Source organism: Lissotriton helveticus, chromosome 10 (assembly GCF_964261635.1).
Source record: "Lissotriton helveticus chromosome 10, aLisHel1.1, whole genome shotgun sequence".
NCBI classification, from domain to species: Eukaryota; Metazoa; Chordata; class Amphibia; order Caudata; family Salamandridae; genus Lissotriton; species Lissotriton helveticus.
Genome location: NC_136071.1, coordinates 654236755 through 654255955, shown reverse-complemented (window position 1 = coordinate 654255955; position 19201 = coordinate 654236755). Strand labels below are relative to the sequence as shown.

Below are 19201 nucleotides of genomic sequence, written 5' to 3'. Positions count from 1 at the left end.
TCGATATCACTGTACTTCTTAGGCCTCGGCACACCTCAGGCATTCGCCGGGCGTCCAAAAACAATCTCTTATGGGCTAAGTCCCACGCGAGAATGTACTGTCATTCTCGTGGACAAAAGTGCCAATGGTAAGGCATCGGGCCATGTAACTTTACTTTACTTTTACTTTTATTTCAATTGTATAGCGCATAAATCACCCGAAGGTCTCAGAGCGCTTGCAGAGGGAAGTCCTATAGAAACCCAGACAGGCGTAGGCAGATCTAAAAAAGCCATGTAAGACCAGAGCTCGCTTGCACCTTGGCCAACTTCTGCTTCAGAGTGCCATTATAGCACTCGACCAGGCCTGCTGACTGGGGGTGATTTGCAGCGTGAAATTTCTGTTTAATACCCAGACCCGCACATACTTTCTTCATAATCTGACCCACCAATTCACTTCCATTATCACTCCATACCATCCTCGGCAAGCCATATCTGGAAAAAAATTCTTTGAGCAAAACCTTGGCTGTAGACACGGCAGTATTATCCTTTAGGGGGTAGGCCTCTATCCATCTGGAAAAGGCACAAACAACCACAAGGACATACTTCAAGTTATTGTATCTATCCACATGAATGTAGTCTATCTGCAGCACCTCGAACGGATACGTTGGAGGAGCAAAGTGACCCGCTGGAGTTGGGGTTCCCTTTCCAGGATTTTGCATCAAGCAAATCATGCAGTGTTTAACCAAATTCTCAGCACACTTAGGAATCTCACCATTCTGCCATACCGGAGCCAACAACTTACATATCCCTTTTGAACTAATGTGAGCCAGCCCATGAGCCATAGTAACCACCGGAAGCACATATGCATCTGGCAACAACCATCGCCGGTGCTCTGACAACTCAACCCAACAGCCTGTTGAATCCAACATTCCCGTACTCTCTCTCCACATACTCAATTCTTTCTCAGTAGCTTCCGCCTGAATCATCTTCACACTTTCTGTTGTATCTTCACACATTCCTCCTTCCACAACCCATCTGGCAGGACCTGCAACATTCTGTCAGGACTGTCAGCAGCGCCAAGTATAATATGCCACTAATCTTAAGTACGGCCAGCAGGAACGATGCCGTGAAGATTAGTTTCCCAACCTCCCCTAAACACTGATCTTGCCACAATGAAACAACACACTATGGGAAGAGGAGTATCCAGGGGAAAATGGAAGGGGAGAAAACAACAAAAGATGCCCTGTTTCTGCACAGGATGTGGTAACAGTCTATTAGCAACCTCTGGGACCCCTGGCAGATAATAGAAAGCAAGAATAATATGAGAAGCACCACATACATTCAACACACATATACTACTGGATAGCACTTGCAAAGTACACTTACAGGAGTTATGTCAGGAGAAGAACTCTTTCCTAACTAAGCGTTCTCTGGACTAGGATGCAAGGTAAGTAACTCCCAGTTGGTAATGGATCACACACACCATATGATTAGCACACTCAAAAGTAATTGAAGATGTTTACGATATAGCGTGGTTTCTTTAGAAACAAAGTAAGAAAAAAAAGTTATGCCGCGTCACGAGAGGAGAGCGCCTTTATGCGCAGTCTCCGACTCTCATGCGTGATACGTAATACCTGTTGTAATCTTATGCCTGGATATCCGGGTGGTGAAGGAGGCGTGCTGATGGTAGATGGTGTATTGCGTTAGAGAGGAGAGCGCCTTTATGCGCAATGTCCGACTCTCTAACGTGGCTCTCCTATCTTTGGTAGGCGTTGTCCCCAAAATATGAGCAGGCTCCACAGAGGTACAGACTTTTTCCAAAATAAAGAAGAAATACGCTTCTTGCGCTCGCTCCAATGTGCAGAAAAATTGATGCGTCCCCAGCGTGTCACAAGTAAACAGTGTTTTTACTTGCAGCACACGCCAACGCTGGAATCCAGAAAAGCGCTTCACGCGCTTCCAATAAATGCAGAATGCTTTGGGAGTAAGGCTAGAGCCTCCCCGCTCCGCTCCGGTTGCAGGACAAGGCACCCTCCTGACCCGGAGGTGCCTGGGGACAAAACAGGAAACAAACTCCCGGACGAGTTCGAAAACAGCGCTAATGAACGCTGCTCAGAAAGGAAATGCCGCAGCTTCACCTCGCAGCAACTCACGGCAGGAAAGGGAGAGCGCAGCAAGACGGGTCTGTAGAAAGGCTCCGAAGGCAGTTTGCCAAGCCCCGTTGTTGGCGGATGCAGGGCTTAAGTAGGAACCAACCCTGTTCAACGCCTACTTCCGGTAACCTAGCCCCTAAGCTTCTTGGGACTTGTAGTTACCAAGTAATTGCTATTTCTTGTATTCGTGCCATACACAACCGGGGAAAGTGATGTGTGCCTGCAACGTAAATGTGAGCATAGACTCTGCTACAAGGGATTTCAGCTCCGGGGTTCAACTCAACCCGGCAATCATAAACCCTATGAGGGGGAAGTTGTGTAGCCATTTGTTTGTGGAAAACATGCCGGAATTCTTCGTATACCCCTGGTAAGGACGTGGTACAACAGAAAACTGGTGTAGAACAAGCAGAAGCCAACAATATGGCTTTCGATCCTTCATGGACCATCTCAGTAATACTTGCTTGATGAGTGCAATGTTCTTGACAATACGAGGAGTTCAGCTTCACTGTACGTTCTGTCCATCCAATGGCAGGATCATGTAGGATGAGCCAGGGCAAGCCTAAGATTAGGCGGAATTGAGGAGTATCTATGACATCGAATTGGATGGTTTCATAATGGTTTTCTCCCAGTCTCATTATGATAGGGACAGTGTGGTGCCAGATAGGTCCTAAAGTAAGGGCTGTTCCGTCCACTGCGTTTACTTGGGTTGGTACCTTTTTTTTCCCATGCAACCCTTATGGTTCTAGAGTATCCTTGATCTATAAGGTTGCCGGTGGCTCCGGAGTCTAATAAAGCTGCCACTGTGATGTGATGGTTTTCTTCTAAGTACAGTTGTATGGTAACGGTGATATGAGGAGCCGTTGCAAGGGGGGTTCGTGCAATCACCGAAGAGATCGTGGTCCAGGCGCCTATTGAATCAGTGATCTCTTCATGATTCAAGCCTGTTCATTTTCCGACACCTCCTTCGTTTCAATCGAAGCTTGCCCTCTCTGATTCATGCTTCTTTCAGGAAGCTGAGCTCGGGCCCTACACTCCTTGATGAAATGGCCTCCTTTTCCACAATACATACAGAGTTTCATCTTTCTCTGTTTGTCCCGTTCTTCAGGAGTGAGAGGACTCCGGACACCCCCGATCTGCATTGGTTCAGACCTGTCGCTCTGCTTTGGGGCTTCCTCCGGATGGGGTTTTGTTCTCGAGACCATGAAACGGAAATCACCTTTCGTTCTATCTCCTTTCCATTCCTGTATCCGGTGATCCAGCTGTACCATTACGTCTATCATTTCTTCGCAAGTCGAGGGTAGTTGCACCACGAGATAGGACATTTTTCAGTTCGCCCAGCAGCCCTTGATAAAAAAGGGACGTTCTTTTCTACTGGGGCCAGTCGGATTCCACAACAAGACGGTTGAAAGTTGTGATATAGGATAGGAGATCCTGAGTACCTTGACGAAGTGTCAGTAATTCACGGTCTAAGGTTAACATATGAGATTTGCGATCAAACAGTTTTCTCATTTCCAGACAGAAATCAGTAAACCTGTGTAAGACAGGATCGTTATGTTCCATTAGGGGAACTGTCCAACTTGCCGCATTTCCTCCCATATACGACATCATAAACGTGGTCTTTGAGGCCTCCTCCTGAAACACAGCTGGTTTGCATAGGAAATGCAGTCGGCATTGATTCAAGAATGTCTCAAACTTCTTTGGATCTCCGTAGAATCTCTCAGGAGGGGCCAAGGGTATTCCGGTATTTTGTAGGACGTGAACCGTGGGGACAGAACCAGTAGCTGGGGGAAAAACAGGGCTGGAACTGAAGAATCCTCCACCTTGAGTAGAGGCTGGTGGTTGCGTGGCCTGGGCAGGAGGAGATAATGTGGCATCCCTGATATATGACCTGCCTCCTTGACGAGAAAGACCCGCTACCTCTCTTCTAATGGTACCCATCTCTTTCCTGAGTTCCTGGTTCTCTAGTCTTGAGGTTTGTACCTCCTGCTGTATGGCAGCAAGGCTTTCGAGAAGCGAGGTTAATACTACATTAGTATCCATCGCTCGGGCTGGCAATCACCGTGGGCTTGGCAATCTGTCAGGACTGTCAGCAGCGCCAAGTATAATATGCCACTAACCTTAAGTACGGCCAGCAGGAACGATGCCGTGAAGATTAGTTTCCCAACCTCCCTTAAACACTGATCTTGCGACAATGAAACAACACACTATGGGAAGAGAAGTATCCAGGGGAAAAGGGAAGGGGAGAAAACAACAAAAGATGCCCTGTTTCTGCACAGGATGTGGTAACAGTCTCTTGGCACCCCTGGCACCCCTGCAGATAATAGAAAGCAAGAATAGTATGAGAAGCACCACATACATTCAACACACATATACTACTGGATAGCACTTGCAAAGTACACTTACAGGAGTTATGTCAGGAGAAGAACTCTTTCCCAACTAAGCGTTCTCTGGACTAGGATGCAAGGTAAGTAACTCCCAGTTGGTAATGGATCACACACACCATATGATTAGCACACTCAAAAGTAATTGAAGATGTTTACAATATAGCGTGGTTTCCTTTAGAAACAAAGTAAGAAAAAAAAGTAATATCGCGTCACGAGAGGAGAGCGCCTTTATGCGCAGTCTCCGACTCTCATGCGTGATACGTAATACCTGTTGTAATCTTATGCCTGGATATCCGGGTGGTGAATGAGGCGTGCTGATGGTAGATGGTGTATTGCGTTAGAGAGGAGAGCGCCTTTATGCGCAATCTCCGACTCTCTAACGTGGCTCTCCTATCTTCGGTAGGCGTTGTCCCCAAAATATGAGCAGGCTCCACAGAGGTACAGACTTTTGCCAAAATAAAGAAGATATGCGCTTCTTGCGCTTGCTCCAATGTGCAGAAAAATGGATGCGTCCCCAGCGTGTCACAAGTAAACAGTGTTTTTACTTGCAGCACACGCCAACGCTGGAATCCAGAAAAGCGCTTCACGCGCTTCCAATAAATGCAGAACGCTTTGGGAGTAAGGCTAGAGCCTCCCCGCTCCGCTCCGGTTGCAGGACAAGGCACCCTCCTGACCCGGAGGTGCCTGGGGACAAAACAGGAAACAAACTCCCGGACGAGTTCGAAATCAGCGCTAATGAACGCTGCTCAGAAAGGAAATGCCGCAGCTTCACATCGCAGCAACTCACGGCAGGAAAGGGAGAGCGCGGCAAGACGGGTCTGTAGTAGGGCTCCGAAGGCAGTTTGCCAAGCCCCGTTGTTGGCGGATGCAGGGCTTAAGTAGGAACCAATCCTGTCCAACGCCTACTGCCGGTAACCTAGCCTCTAAGCTTCTTGGGACTTGTAGTTCCCAAGTAATTGCTATTTCTTGTATTCCTGCCATACACAACCGGGGAAAGTGATGTGTGCCTGCAACGTAAATGTGTGCTTTTCCTGTTAGGGGTACCCATTATCGCTACACATACATCCGACTCGACACATCTTTCGCTGTTTCTCTCGCTACTTCATCTGCAGAATGCATTCCCTCGACCCACATCATCCGTAACCTTCTTATGCGCACTACACTTTACTATCGCAATTTGGGTCGGCAATGTAAGTGATTCAAGATGTTCACTCACTAATTATCCATGCTGAATTTTCGTACCATGGGAATTAAGAAATCCTCTCTCTTTCCACAAACGACCAAAACTGTGAGCCACGCCAAATGCATATTGGCTATCAGTAAAAACATTCACTCTCTTTCCTTTTGACAACACACACGCTCTAGTCAATGCTATCAACTCCGCTGCCTGTGCTGAATTCTGTGCAATACGTGCTGTTTCAACAATCGTGTGCAAAGTTGTGACAGCATATGTTGCAGTCGTCTCTCCATTGGGAAGCTTAAAGCACGAACCATCCACTCGTAGGGTACCATCAGGATTCGAAAGAGGAGTATCTTTCAGATCAACTCTACCCTTCGTTTCCTCCTCTGTCCGGAGAAAACAGTCATGCTGTTCCTGAACATCTGTCTCTACAAAAATTGGCAACAATGTAGCTGGATTCAATGTGTTGCACCGCTAGATGTGCACATGACTAGCCAAAAGCATCAACTCATAACCTGACAAACGTGCACTGGTAAGATGTTGAGTTTTTGTTCTGTTCAATAGGGTATCCACTGCATGTGGAACCATCACAATCAATGTATTATCCAATACCAAACCAGCAGACTTTCGAATAGAAACAGCCGCTGCCGCTGTAGCTCTTAGACAACTAGGCAATGCCCTAGCTACCGGATCTAAAGTGGCTGAAAAATACGCACATGGGCACTGCTTGTCTCCAAATTGTTGCGTCAACACTGACAACGCACAACCTTCTCTCTCGTGTACATAAAGTGTAAAAGGTTTACTATAGTCGGCGGTACCCAACACCGGAGCAGAACACAATGCATCACGCAATTCAGAAAAACTCTTCTGACATTCGTCAGACCAAGGAAGAGGGTGTGGTGTGTCCTTAAGAGTAAGTGCCAACAAAGGTTTCGCTAACAAAGAAAAATTTGGAATCCACTGTCTACAATACGAGGTGATACCTAAGAAGGCACGCACCTCTCTGTGTGCATGGCACAGACATTTGGGCAATCGCTTGAATACGCTCTGGGGTCAATCGTCTTCCCTCCTTTGACAAGAGATGACCTAAGTAGGTCTCTTCTTGTCGGCAATACTGCAACTTCGAAGGTGACACTTTATGATGAAGGTCAGACAGGTGTCGCAACAAAGAAAGAGTAACCTCTTTACAAATCTCTTCATCATCAGCAGCAACCAACAGATCATCGACATACTGGATAATAGTAGCACCAGAAGGCAATGCAAAAGTATCAAGCTGAGTTTTCAAAGCCTGACTATAAATGGAGGGAGGGACTCTCACAATAACCTTGAGGAGCGCGTTTAAACCGGAAACTGCGACCTCCTAAAGAGAAGCCAAAAATATCTCTACTTTCCTCAGCAATCAGAATACTGAAGAAAGCGTTCTTCAGATCAATAACAGAAAGCCAAGCAGCTGAGGCAGGGATCATAGTCAATAAAGCAGTAATGTTTGAAACAACAGGAAACTGTGGCACAACAATCTTATTGACCTCTCGAAGGTCGATCACAAACCGATACACAGGTGGCTGAGAAGAGTCAGTACGCTTAAGGACAGGCAGAACAGGAGTATTACACACATTACCTCTCGTTTCTTCAACCACACCTTTCTCAACTAAATCATAGATGATCGCTAAAAGAGCTCTTTCGCCATCACTGGAAATTTTGTACTGAGGAATGCGAGGTAATTTAGCATTCGACTTAAGGGTAACAACGTAAGGTGGAATCTGCAAGAGACCAACATCATTTGGACCTGTAGCCCAAAGTGTATCAGGGAGAGAACGCAGTTCCAGTGGAAGGTGATCCTTAGACAGATACATCGGGGAAGTCACTTTCTTACCCACTGTAAGATGTACTCCCAAAGGAGAACAATGTAAGGTTGCATGCAATATTTTCAATAAGTCCAAACCCAACAAATTCTCGCCACAGCCAGTCGTTAGAATAAGGGGAGCCTCCAATTCACAAGGACCAATAGAAAGGGGCAAAGGACAAGAAACCGGGTTACGAACTGGGGTGCCAGAAAATCCTACCGAAACATTAGTCAAGCCAGACAAGGGTGCGCCAGGGAGTTTAGAGTGCATGATAGAACTCTTTGCTGCACCAGTATCCAAAAAGAAAAGGTTCTGCCACACCTGATGTAATCACTTCAACATAAGGTCCACTCTGGTTTACTGGAACTGACACTACTCTCTCCCTTTGTCCATGGCTGTCCTAACTATCATTAAAACCAGCACTCTCACTTCCAACATAATAATCATCAGTGTAGTACTGAGCGGACTGAACGGTCGGAACATTCTGTTGGTCAAAATAATTTATAGAATTCTGAGGGGAAAAGGAACGTTCATTCTGGGGAAACGTACCACGTCCCCTACCCCTAGGTACTTGTTGGTAACCACCATGACCTCTCAGACCAGACATACCATTCGCACGCTGTAGCAAGATCGGGCAACTATTCTTGAAGTGACCTTCCTCTTTACAATAAGCACACTGATTAGGGCCTAGCGGGAGTCGCAAAGCAAAAGACTCAGGCTTCTGCAACAGTTTCTGAAACTGTGAGGGTTGCTGAAACTGACGCTGATTAGGGCGAGGCGGATAAGCCGGATAACATTTGTCAATGGCCATGCAATGTTGTCTATATGACACTTCAATCGCACGATCTTCTTCATCTTCCTTAAACTGCCTAGCAGCTTGCATTACCAAGATATTCCTTTCCTTCCTATCTCTCTTAGCTTGCTTAATTTCTCGCTGTTTGGCTTCCTTACGTCAAAGGCGGAAAGAGTCAAACATCGCCGGCTGGGCTTTCTTCTTAAATAGCTCAACTTCTAGGTTATCTAAAACACCTGATTCAAAACTACCATGTGGGAGCCATCGTAAAACACCATCTTTCATGTATAACGGACCCATACTTCATTAAAGGTAATGGGACCCACACCATGCTTTGAATAGAGCTCATGGGTTGGAGTTCCAACCGGAGGTATCGGACACGAGTCCTCCAATCGGGAATCCTTATTACAACTACAACAAAACCATTTCCTAATTTTGCCAAAACCAGGCATCTTTAGCTCGCTAGTCTTGCTTCAAACTTCAAGGGGTTATCAAAAATGATACACTCGTAAATATACGAACCCCTCGGCTTCGACTATTGCAATGGCCGAATCAAAACCAAGAAACAAAACAAAGTCGTGGGAGCGACCCACTTATACTTAACCAAAATGTCTGTCACGCCACCAGAAGACCGTCTAACGTCTCGCCTTACAAATCATCACAAGAGGGTCCAAGACAGGGCGACAGTCAGGGCAGCAGTCCTTTGCAGCCGTCGGAAAGGGGAAGCCTCGCAGAAAAAAACCTTCGGTCCACGTCGACATGCAGGGGTCAATGAAGTGGCGGCCGTCCTCCAGATTTTCCTCACGGGGCTCCTCACAATCTTCGGGCTTGGACCAGTACAGCTGAAGTCGCCCCACGTTGGGCGCCAGTTGAAGAACCGGGGTTTAACCCAGCGGCGTCAGGGGCACGCCTAAGATCTTCGAGTTCACCTGTCTTGGTATTCAAAGACACGGAATACTACTGGGTGGCGTCAGAGACCAAGTTTATTAGCTGCAGCTAGTAACAGTAATCCTAGAAATACATCACAGTGTAAATTCTCAGGAGACTGCTCATTTTACTAAGGCGATACGTCTCCTTTTATACCCAATATTCACATTATAAATGTACACCCACTGCACAAAATTCTAGCCAATATGATACATTTTCAAACAAAGTATCACATAGCAAAAACTCAATTTACAGTATCCCAACCCAAAAGTTAATTATTAGGAATGTCCCAAATTCAATCTCCACAAGCCGGACAAACCTATAATTGAAAGCATAACCCATGTAATGAAGAAACATAAAAAAAAGAAACAGTAACAGATACTGAACAAGATAAGCATGTGCAAGGAAACTAAAAAGTTAACGATGTCCTGAAGATTGATTGGTAATCTCAGATAAAGATCGATCAGGGAAATTGGCTTTGCGAGGTCAATTTCAGGTGAAGAGGTCAGTTTCTTACAGTTCATTTCAGAGTCAAAGAGAAACCTAGTTATTGTATACATGAACTAAGAAGGCCAGGCCACTTCGTTCGCCAGGTTACCTTTACAGGCCTACGTGAGGTCAACACAAAATGGTGGCACAGAACAAAATGGAGTCAGATTCGAGAATTACAGAACCTCAGTACCACCCTCTAGCCCCCATCTCTGCCTCACCGACCTGTGTCTCACACCTCTGTCCTTAGGTTGCCTCAGGTCTTCTAACTCACGCCCACTATAGCTTCATGTACCCACTCCCATCTCGCCTCTGGCTTTCTCACATCTCTTCAGCATCCTTCACCTCTCGCAGGTACACTTCTATGTACCTGACCTCTGTCACTCACTATCATGACCTTACTGTGTCCCTGTTCTCTTTGCACCTCACCACACTGTTCCAATCTCACTGCCTCACCTCTCTCTCAACCTCATCTTTTCCTTTAACTCGCCTCTTTTCATCTCACTTTACCTTACCTCTCCCCGTCCTTCTAGTCCCACTCTTTCACTCCCCACCCCACCCCCTTCATCTCCATCTCATTCCTCTCTTCCTCACGTCACTCTCTCTTATCTGTGTACCCCACCTCTCTCACAAGGTAATCTCTCAATTTGTCTAACCTTTATTTGCAGCCTCACCTCTCCACCTCCCTTCTTTCTCCTCGTTGGTTCCTCCTAACTCTCCTCTCACTACCTTCCTCCTCTGTTGCTACCTCTTTCTCTAGAGCAACCCTTTATTCAGTAGAGGGAGGCTTTAAATTATTAAAAATTAAATAATATTTTGCTTCTCTTGGCTCCTCTTACGAACAGTGAAACAAACTCGGCAGTGATTTTAAGACTGTCCACTGGTTTAGGAAACATAAATAAGAGTTGCTTGTGTGGTGTCCAATGTTGCCTTTGTGATCTTCAACTGAGACTCCTTACCGTCTAACTACACCCTTCGTCGACGTCACCAACAGTTATGAGGGTGTTTCAAGTCAGAAGGAACATGGCTTTCAAATGTTTAATATCTAATAAAAGAGAGAGGGACCCAAACCTAAAGGGATAGGGTACCAACAAACGACTTTATGTCAAGAAAATTTCCCTTTAGGTAAATATATTTAACGAACATCAACTTCTCAATAACGTAGAAGAACAACATATATTTAAGACAAAAGACACAGTTACAACCAATTGGAGACTAGGAAACTAAGAGCAATGCAAAGGTTTAAAAAACATAAGATAACAGTGATTTCAAAATAAGCACAGTTTATTCATTATAAAAATATTGATAAAAATGCATAAAAACACAATAAATTTGGGAACACAGAAAATATTGCACAGGGGTGAATCTAAACGCAAATACTCCTACTCAAATTCATACACCTAACACCAGGAAATATACAAAAAGTCTTAAATCAAAGGTTAATGGTATTATTCCCTCCAATTCAACGCGTTTCGACGGACATTTAGCCTATCGCCGTCTTCATCAGGAAATAAAGTCTGTATTCCCAAGCAATCTGTAATCACATAAAAAATGTCTTAGTGCTTACACCATGGCATAGTTAAAATTAACCTGTACATTAAATTCAAACACAGTATCACTTACAATAAACCCAGCCTTTGCTCAGAATAACACAGCCTTTCCATAGTACTCCAACACCAAATGTTTAATATCCATGTGTAGGTGGCTCTATGTGAATGACTCTGTGTGGGTGGGTAGCTTTGTGTGTGTGGCTCTGTGTGGGTGTAAATGCAATAGGTCATGCATTTGCGAGCTATTAAGCTATTGGCATTGTAAATGACAATGCCATTTATTTAATGATTAAGCTATTGGCAATGTTAATGACAATGCCATTTATTTATGATTTTAAAAAAAAAATGTCATGAGCAATGCCAATAGCTCTACCTTTAACAATGCCGAGACCATTGCATTGTAAATGCTTGTTTAATAAGAGCCGCTCAGGGGAACATATATAAGAGCAACGCTTTGAATGCCCCTGGCACAACAGCGAGCCAGCCCCAGGAAAGAGTAAATACAAGATCCATTTGGCAGGCCATGCGCCACCGCGAGGGCTTCCACTTTTTCTGAATAGGCCGCATTCCCTCAAGGAAAAGCACATGTCCATAAACTTTAGTGCAGACTTACAAAAGTCACATTTCTTTTCGTTGCGTGCAAAGTTGCTATTCAACCAAACAAGGTCAAATGAAGTTCAGACTAAATAAGTGAAATAATGGAGTTCCCAACATGCCATCCTGTTGTACTCCCTCTCGGCGGGGATCCCATCTTTATATTGTTCGTCACTTCTTTAAAGAATACCAGCCCCAGTCGTATTAAAGAGTGAGACAATACTGTTTAACAACAGGAAACTAAGGTCTTTGGGTTGGTGTTTCTCAAAAAAGGACAGGAGAACCCAAAGCAGCGTTCTTACGACTTCCTTTTGAAATCCTAACTCCTTGAATGAAGACTCTTAAACAGCAAAACAAACCGTACAGTGTACATCTATCAAGCCTCTTGCTTTACAAAGGCTCAATTATGGCCCATTCCCACCCTGGAAACAGATAGAGATTTACGTTTGTCATAGGGAGGGGTAAGTCTGTTTCCAGGGAGGGAATACCATTTTAAGTATTTTTGTGGGCGGACAAAACATATTGTGAGGCCCCTTGATCGGAATAGCTTCAGATTTATTATGCATTTTCGGCTTATTCAAGCCCAAAAGATGCTAAACAACATAGAGTTCTAAGTTAAACATACAAAAGTTGGGGAATAACAGTATCATGGTCGCAGTACTGTCATGAAACAAATTAATTCACAAATGTATTATCAAGAAAATAGGTGTACAGTTTAGAACAGAATATCTAGACTTACATGTACATACTTACCTTGACATTATAGCGAGGTAGATATTTGTGAGGTAGCAAGAGGTAGGGGTAGGGCAAGAGAGAGGTTGAGTTCGGGCGAGAAAGTAGAAATATAGAGAACCTTTTGAATTTGTTCATCAGTTTACCAGCGTGACCTTTGGAAAATGGGGCCCGTTAGAACAGCTTTGAAAAGTGAAAATGCCCAAAATTGTTTGAGTGTATGGAAAAAGTATGTTACCAGTGGAGAAAGAAAAAAATAATAAAAGTGCATTTGCACTAATGTAAAGTCATTATGACATGCACAGATCTACAGAGCAGCGTTTTTCCCCCTGAAAGTAGTTTTGGAAGGGGGCGTGCCTGTTTTGAAGTTTTGCAACAACCACACACTAACATAAATCCACCCGGTCTCACTTGTAAATAGTAATGTGTAATCTTAGCAGGATCGCTCCAAAAAAGAGTGGGTGAAATAGTTTTAGATAGCACATACACTGACTTCAGAGATGTATTCCATAAAGGGATTTTGGAAAACATTTCCTTAAGGTTCTTGCCTACATCCATTATGCCACTAGGGGTACATGCCTTCTCAAATCGGTTGTGAATCTTGCTCAGGAAGCTCAAGTAAATTTGAAATATCCATGGACAATTAGCAATGGAGTTTTCAATACATTCATGACACCAATAAGTTTTATATATTTGAACTTTAGGGCAACGCTTTGCATCAATAACATAATCAAAGAACTTTGTCGATCATACACGGTAGAAGGCAGGGCTTGCCCTTGCTTTTCTTAATATATATTTGGAATGGTTGGCTACCAGATTGAGAATTTCAGAGTCTCTCGTCCCTCCTGTGTAAGGCCAACCACACATAAAACTGAATTTTATGCGGAGGACCTTTTAATCCATTCGCATAGTCCTTCAGCACGACTTGATGATGTTGACGCATTAAAATCCTTTGCCACTTGCTGTTGGTACAGTCAATGGGTAGACGAGCAGAAGGGAGCTGCAACCTTTTGTGTATATCACTCTTCCTTTGCATATTGTTTCCTAGTAACCATATATATGATGCCGATGTTGTTATTGCAGCTAAGATAGCAGATGCTACTATGACACCTACTTCAAACGTATAACACGTTATGTCACTGTTTTTGGTATAGGAGCAGCAAATGAAACATAAAGATGCTCGGATAAAGATAATGAATGAGATCCTGCAAGGAGTGAAAGTCCTGAAGCTGTATGCCTGGGAGAATGCTTTCCTGAAGAAGGTCCAAGCTGTAAGGCAACAGGAGCTGAAATTCATAAAACAAGCTGCTATCATACTCGCAGCCGCCTGTGCGGTATTTATGGCAACACCATTTCTGGTAGGTTACTCGTTTTCATTAGGTACACCTTTTGAACAGTAATAGAAACCGATAAACCTTCTCCCCTGTTTTTCTGTGGTTGTTTGAGTAAAAAAAGAAACCTGGTGGTCGCTGTTCAGCATATTGGAGAATGTATGCAAACACTTGTGGAATTTCCTGCAGTGCAGCCCAAAGAGGCCTTCAATACACAAGGAAAAAATGGGCAATTTAGTTTGAACCCCCTTGAATAACAAACTGCAAGACCCAAACCAAAAATGTCCTGATGTCGTCATGAGCTCACGAGACCTCTCTGTCAAAGAGTCAATGCTTAAACTATTGAAGTGGTACAGAGTACCAAATATGAGCTGTTTACGTGAGGGAATCTGTGTGGAGGTGCACGATTTGTTACACCATGTAGAAAAAATATTCCCCCATAAACATGCATATTTTGATAGTATAATAAAATGACCCATAACATTGTCTTCGATGAGATCTTTGGTCAAAAACTATTTGTCAAGCCCCAGAACTCAAAGCAGAGGTGCATTAATTGTGACCGAATGAGCAAGAGACAAATCGACCCTTCTTTCCTCACTCAATGGTGACACGTTACACTGTGCTGACCACTGTTGCACATGGGGAACATCAAACACCTTAGCCTCTTTTATGTGGTGCTTATCGTGAGCTTCAACCTTCTTTTTAGTGCTTTTATTTTTAGGTAAGGGAAATGAGGAACATGCTTAGCCCCGAACAACGCTGTTTTTTCAAGTTTTTTGATTGTTCAGTAAATAATGAACTTTTAAAATGTGTGAGGAAGATTTTGCTGCAATAAGCACACAATGCAACATTTTCCACAGATTTGGATCACTTTTTTCCAAATCTTAATCTACTAATGCTTTTCCACATTTGTCGATGACGTTACCATTGCGAAAATAATTAATTCATTATCTGATCACCCATCAGTAAAAGCTGCAGTAATATGAAAGTTTATATGCTCAATGTGTCAAAATATAACAATTAGTATGTCTCATCCCTTGATGAATTGAACACCTTGCCTTCTGCGGGGGTGATTTCTTGCTTGAATGTCGAAATACAGCCTCGTGACATAACATGTAGTGTGTGTATGATTTTTATTCAATATTCTGACGAGGGCAAGGTGGGGTTCGGCCACTTATTAGTGCTACAAAAAAGTTTAGTGTTTCTATCGGCGGGACAACGATTTCCAAAGAAAGCAATAACATCTGCGTTTGCAAGGAAGAAGCTTCGGCTTCCTATAGTAATTAATTTCGCTTTCTGCTGGGCACTGCAGGAAAAACCTCTTTATGAAACATGCCTCATATTTGGTAAATTAGTTAGTGGTATGAAATCTTTTAAATGGCTGTTCAGTGTGCATCAGAATGCTGTGTTTTTAGGTTGAGCCTAGGCAGTGCTCATGCGCTTTCAGCAAGACCTGCTGTATTCAGTAAAAGTACTTTAATCCCACCTGCTGCTTAGCATAGGTTGACTCCACAGTTGCTCTTCTTTGCTATCTCCTAACTGATTTGCGCAGCCGATATGTCACTTCCATTCTTTGCTGAGGAGCAGCAGCCAAGTACAGTCCTTACACTTTTATTGTTTATCTGTTGTTTGGGAGAATTCTTTTTTAACTTATTTCCTGCCTCGGCTCGTGTTCTAATGTATGTGTTTCTGCCCCTGTTTTCCAAATGTTGCTTTACTTGCTCTACGCTTTCACCCGACAGGAGTTAAGTTTGCAGGCATTCTGTTTTGTCACACTGTTCGTGGATGCCGGGCTTCGCAGGATTTAAATTTTTTTTTGCCACAGCATCTTGCACTTTTAGACTAAGGGAATACATGTCTCAATTTTTTAGAGAGTGGGTGAGTGCTTACTTGACAGTAACATGCTCTGCAAGATGGCTCTGTGACCAAGTGAAGAACAGCTTTGCACTACTTTGGCAGAGTTTGGGACTACTTTGGCATTTATTTATGAGCGCTTTTCACAAGCGTGACTGTTTATCATAATGGCGCTTTTCACACATGGTACTATGTGCTGCGCTATCTCGTACTCTTCATGCATGCCGCGCTGCTCCTCCCCTCTCTACTCTTGTGCTGCGCATAGCTCTTGCCCCTTAGTGTGCCCTTACCCTCTCCTGCTAAATGGGTTGGGGCTATACAGGCTCCGCTTCCCCCCTTGGCTCTGTTATTGCAGCCCCAGTTCTGTGTGTGAGGGACAAAGCGAAAGAGATAACTAGAAGGAAACCTTGCGAGCAAGTCAAACAACTTCACAGGATGGGAGAGACTGGTGGTAAGATTGCATGTATTGTTTATGGACTACTGGGTATTTATCTCTGTACGCTTTTTGCAAACACAACTATTTTTATAACAGCGTTTTTCACTAGCCTACTGTGTGCCCAATCTATTGTACTCTTTGTGCATGCCATGCTGCTCCTCTCCTAGCTCTTTGCTCCTCTCCTAGCTCCTCCTGTGCTGCGCGTCCCTTCTGGCACTTAGCGTGTCCCCACCCTCTCCTGCTCACTGGGTTGTTGGGGGTAAGAACGGGTAGCGAAGCTCACCAGTATACACTCATCCATAGTATTGCCCTCATCTCTTTATATCTCCCCAATAATATCCGTACCGTAACCCCCAAATTGCCATCTGATCAACGCTGTTCCCACAGCATTGCTCCACTATTTTAATTCTTAAAAGCCTTTATTACTCACATACTTCCTTTGATAAGTCTTGCAGCCAGTTACCGAATTCACCTGTGTCTCCGTATTTTACATTTCATTTTATGAGAATATTGAGTGTCTCAGGCTCACCAGCATATCTACACGGTGTTTATTGCCACAGTATTTAACAAGCATTTGCAATGCAATAGGTCTCGCATTAGGAAAGTTTGAGCTGTTGGTATTGTAAATGACACATTTTATATTTATCTGTTGGTTTTGAAAATAGCGAAATTAATAGCTTTGTCATTTACAATGCCAATATTTTTAACTTTCGCAAATGTGACACCTATAGCATTTGTAATGCAATATGTGTTGTATTTACGTGACTTAGATGTATTGATATTACTAATAACAATGTAGCATAATTATGTGGCAATGAGTGGTATTGTGTGGAGTGTGTTGCATTCAGTAGAGTGTAATTATGTGGCGTGTAATTATGTGGCACTGAGTGGTATTTGGAGTGTATGTTGCATCAAGTGCAGTGTAATTATGTGGCGTGTAATTATGTGGCACTGAGTGGTATTTGGAGTGTATGTTGCATTGAGTGTAGTGTAATTATGTGGCGTGTAATTATGTGGCACTGAGTGGTATTTGGAGTGTATGTTGCATTGAGTGTAGTGTAATTATGTGGCGTGTAATTATGTGGTATTTGGAGTGTATGTTGCATTGAGCGCAGTCTAATTATTTAGCATATAATTATGTGACACTGAGTGGTATTGTCTGGAGTGTATTTTGTATTCAGTAGAGTCTAAATATGTGGCATGTAATTATGTGGCACTGAGTGGTATTGTTTGGAGTGTATGTTGCATTGAGTGCAGTGTAGTTATGAAGCATAATTATGTGGCACTGAGTGGTATTGTGTGGAGTGTGTTGCATTCAGTAGAGTGTAATTATGTGGCGTGTAATTATGTGGCACTGAGTGGTATTTGGAGTGTATGTTGCATAAAGTGCAGTGTAATTATGTGGCGTGTAATTATGTGGCACTGAGTGGTATTTGGAGTGTATTTTGCATTGAGTGCAATGTAATTATGTGGCATGAAATTATGTGGCACTGAGTGGTATTCGGAGTGTATGTTGCATTGAGTGCAGTGTAATTATGTGGCACTGAGTGGTATTCGGAGTGTATGTTGCATTGAGTGCAATGTAGTTATGAAGCATAATTATGTGGAACTGAGTGGTATTGTGTGGAGTGTGTTGCATTCAGTAGAGTGTAATTATGTGGCGTGTAATTATGTGACAGTGGTATTTGGAGTGTATGTTGCGTTGAGTGCAGTGTAATTATGTGGCGTGTAATTATGTGGCACTGATTGGTATTTGGAGTGTATGTTGCATTGAGTGCAGTGTAATTATGTGGCTTGTAATGTGGCACAGAGTGGTATTTGGAGTGTACGTTGCATTGAAATTATGTGGCGTGTAATTATGTGGCACTGAGTGGTATTTGTAGTGTATGTTGCGTTGAGCGCAGTGTAATTATGTAGCATATAATTATGTGGAGTGTATGTTGTATTTAGTAGAGTGTAATTGTGTGGCCTGCAATTATGTGGCACTGAGTGGTATTGTTTGGAGTGCATGTTGCATTGAGTGCAGTGTAATTATGTGGCTTGTAATGTGGCACAGAGTGGTATTTGGAGTGTACGTTGCATTGAAATTATGTGGCGTTTAATTATGTGGCACTGAGTGGTATTTGGAGTGTATGACTCACCACTACAAACACAACCACACACACAACAACACAACACCAGCCGTCAGTGCACGCTTTCACCGGGGCCAAACACCACCAGCCATCAATGCACTCTTTCACCAAGCACAAACATCATCAGGCGTACAATACCAGGCAGCCGTCAGTGCATGCTTTTACAAGGCGCACTCACCAGCAACCGTCAGTGCACGCTTTCACCAAACACACACACCATCAGCCATCTGTGCACGCTTTTACCAAGCACACACCCACCAGCCATCAGTGCACCCTTCCACCAGGCACACACACCTCCAGGCGCCAGTGCACTCTTCCACCAAGCACACACACCACCAGCCATCAGTGCACGCATCAATTGTTAACGCATCCACAATTAACTATTGTAGCAATCGCAGTATGGTACACTTTACTTTTAAACATATTCATCTAAAGCACAGCATGCCACCATTGCTAAAACTACAATCCAACCCACATAATTCCACTACACACCACATGCACAATGCCATTAGCTCAAACTCAAATAAATCCGAGCCCGATTGCATTTCTAATGCTTGTTCCTTTTGCCCGGTGTTCGTCTTTTCTTGCCCTGTGCACTGAATGGGCTGTGCATGCTCATTAGCAGGCATTTAAATGTGGAAGATATGCCCCCGACCATCTCCGGTCGATTCTTCGGCGTCCTGGGAGACGACTGTTTGAGGCAGAGGGTCATCGTTTTCAGGTATGCTCACTGGGGTTGTGAGGAGTTTAGTTTGCATCGAGTTTTGGACGGTGCGCGGTCTTTGACTTACGCGCTACTGGGGAAAGGCGTCTTGAGTACTGCT

At 43.8% G+C, this 19201-nt stretch overlaps 1 protein-coding gene across 4 annotated transcripts in view; it reads left to right on the top strand.

Annotated features, from left to right (window-relative positions):
- Positions 1-19201, top strand: part of LOC144784431 (multidrug resistance-associated protein 1-like) — a 1265484-nt gene that overhangs the window by 559398 nt on the left and 686885 nt on the right. For 3 of the 4 annotated variants that reach the window (XM_078663181.1, XM_078663179.1, XM_078663180.1), the window contains exon 12: positions 13779-13982. The exons of the other annotated variant lie outside the window; for it this stretch is intronic. In XM_078663181.1, coding sequence (XP_078519307.1) covers positions 13779-13982 — 204 coding nt within the window. The remainder of the gene's footprint in view (positions 1-13778; positions 13983-19201) is intronic. 4 annotated transcript variants of the gene reach the window in all.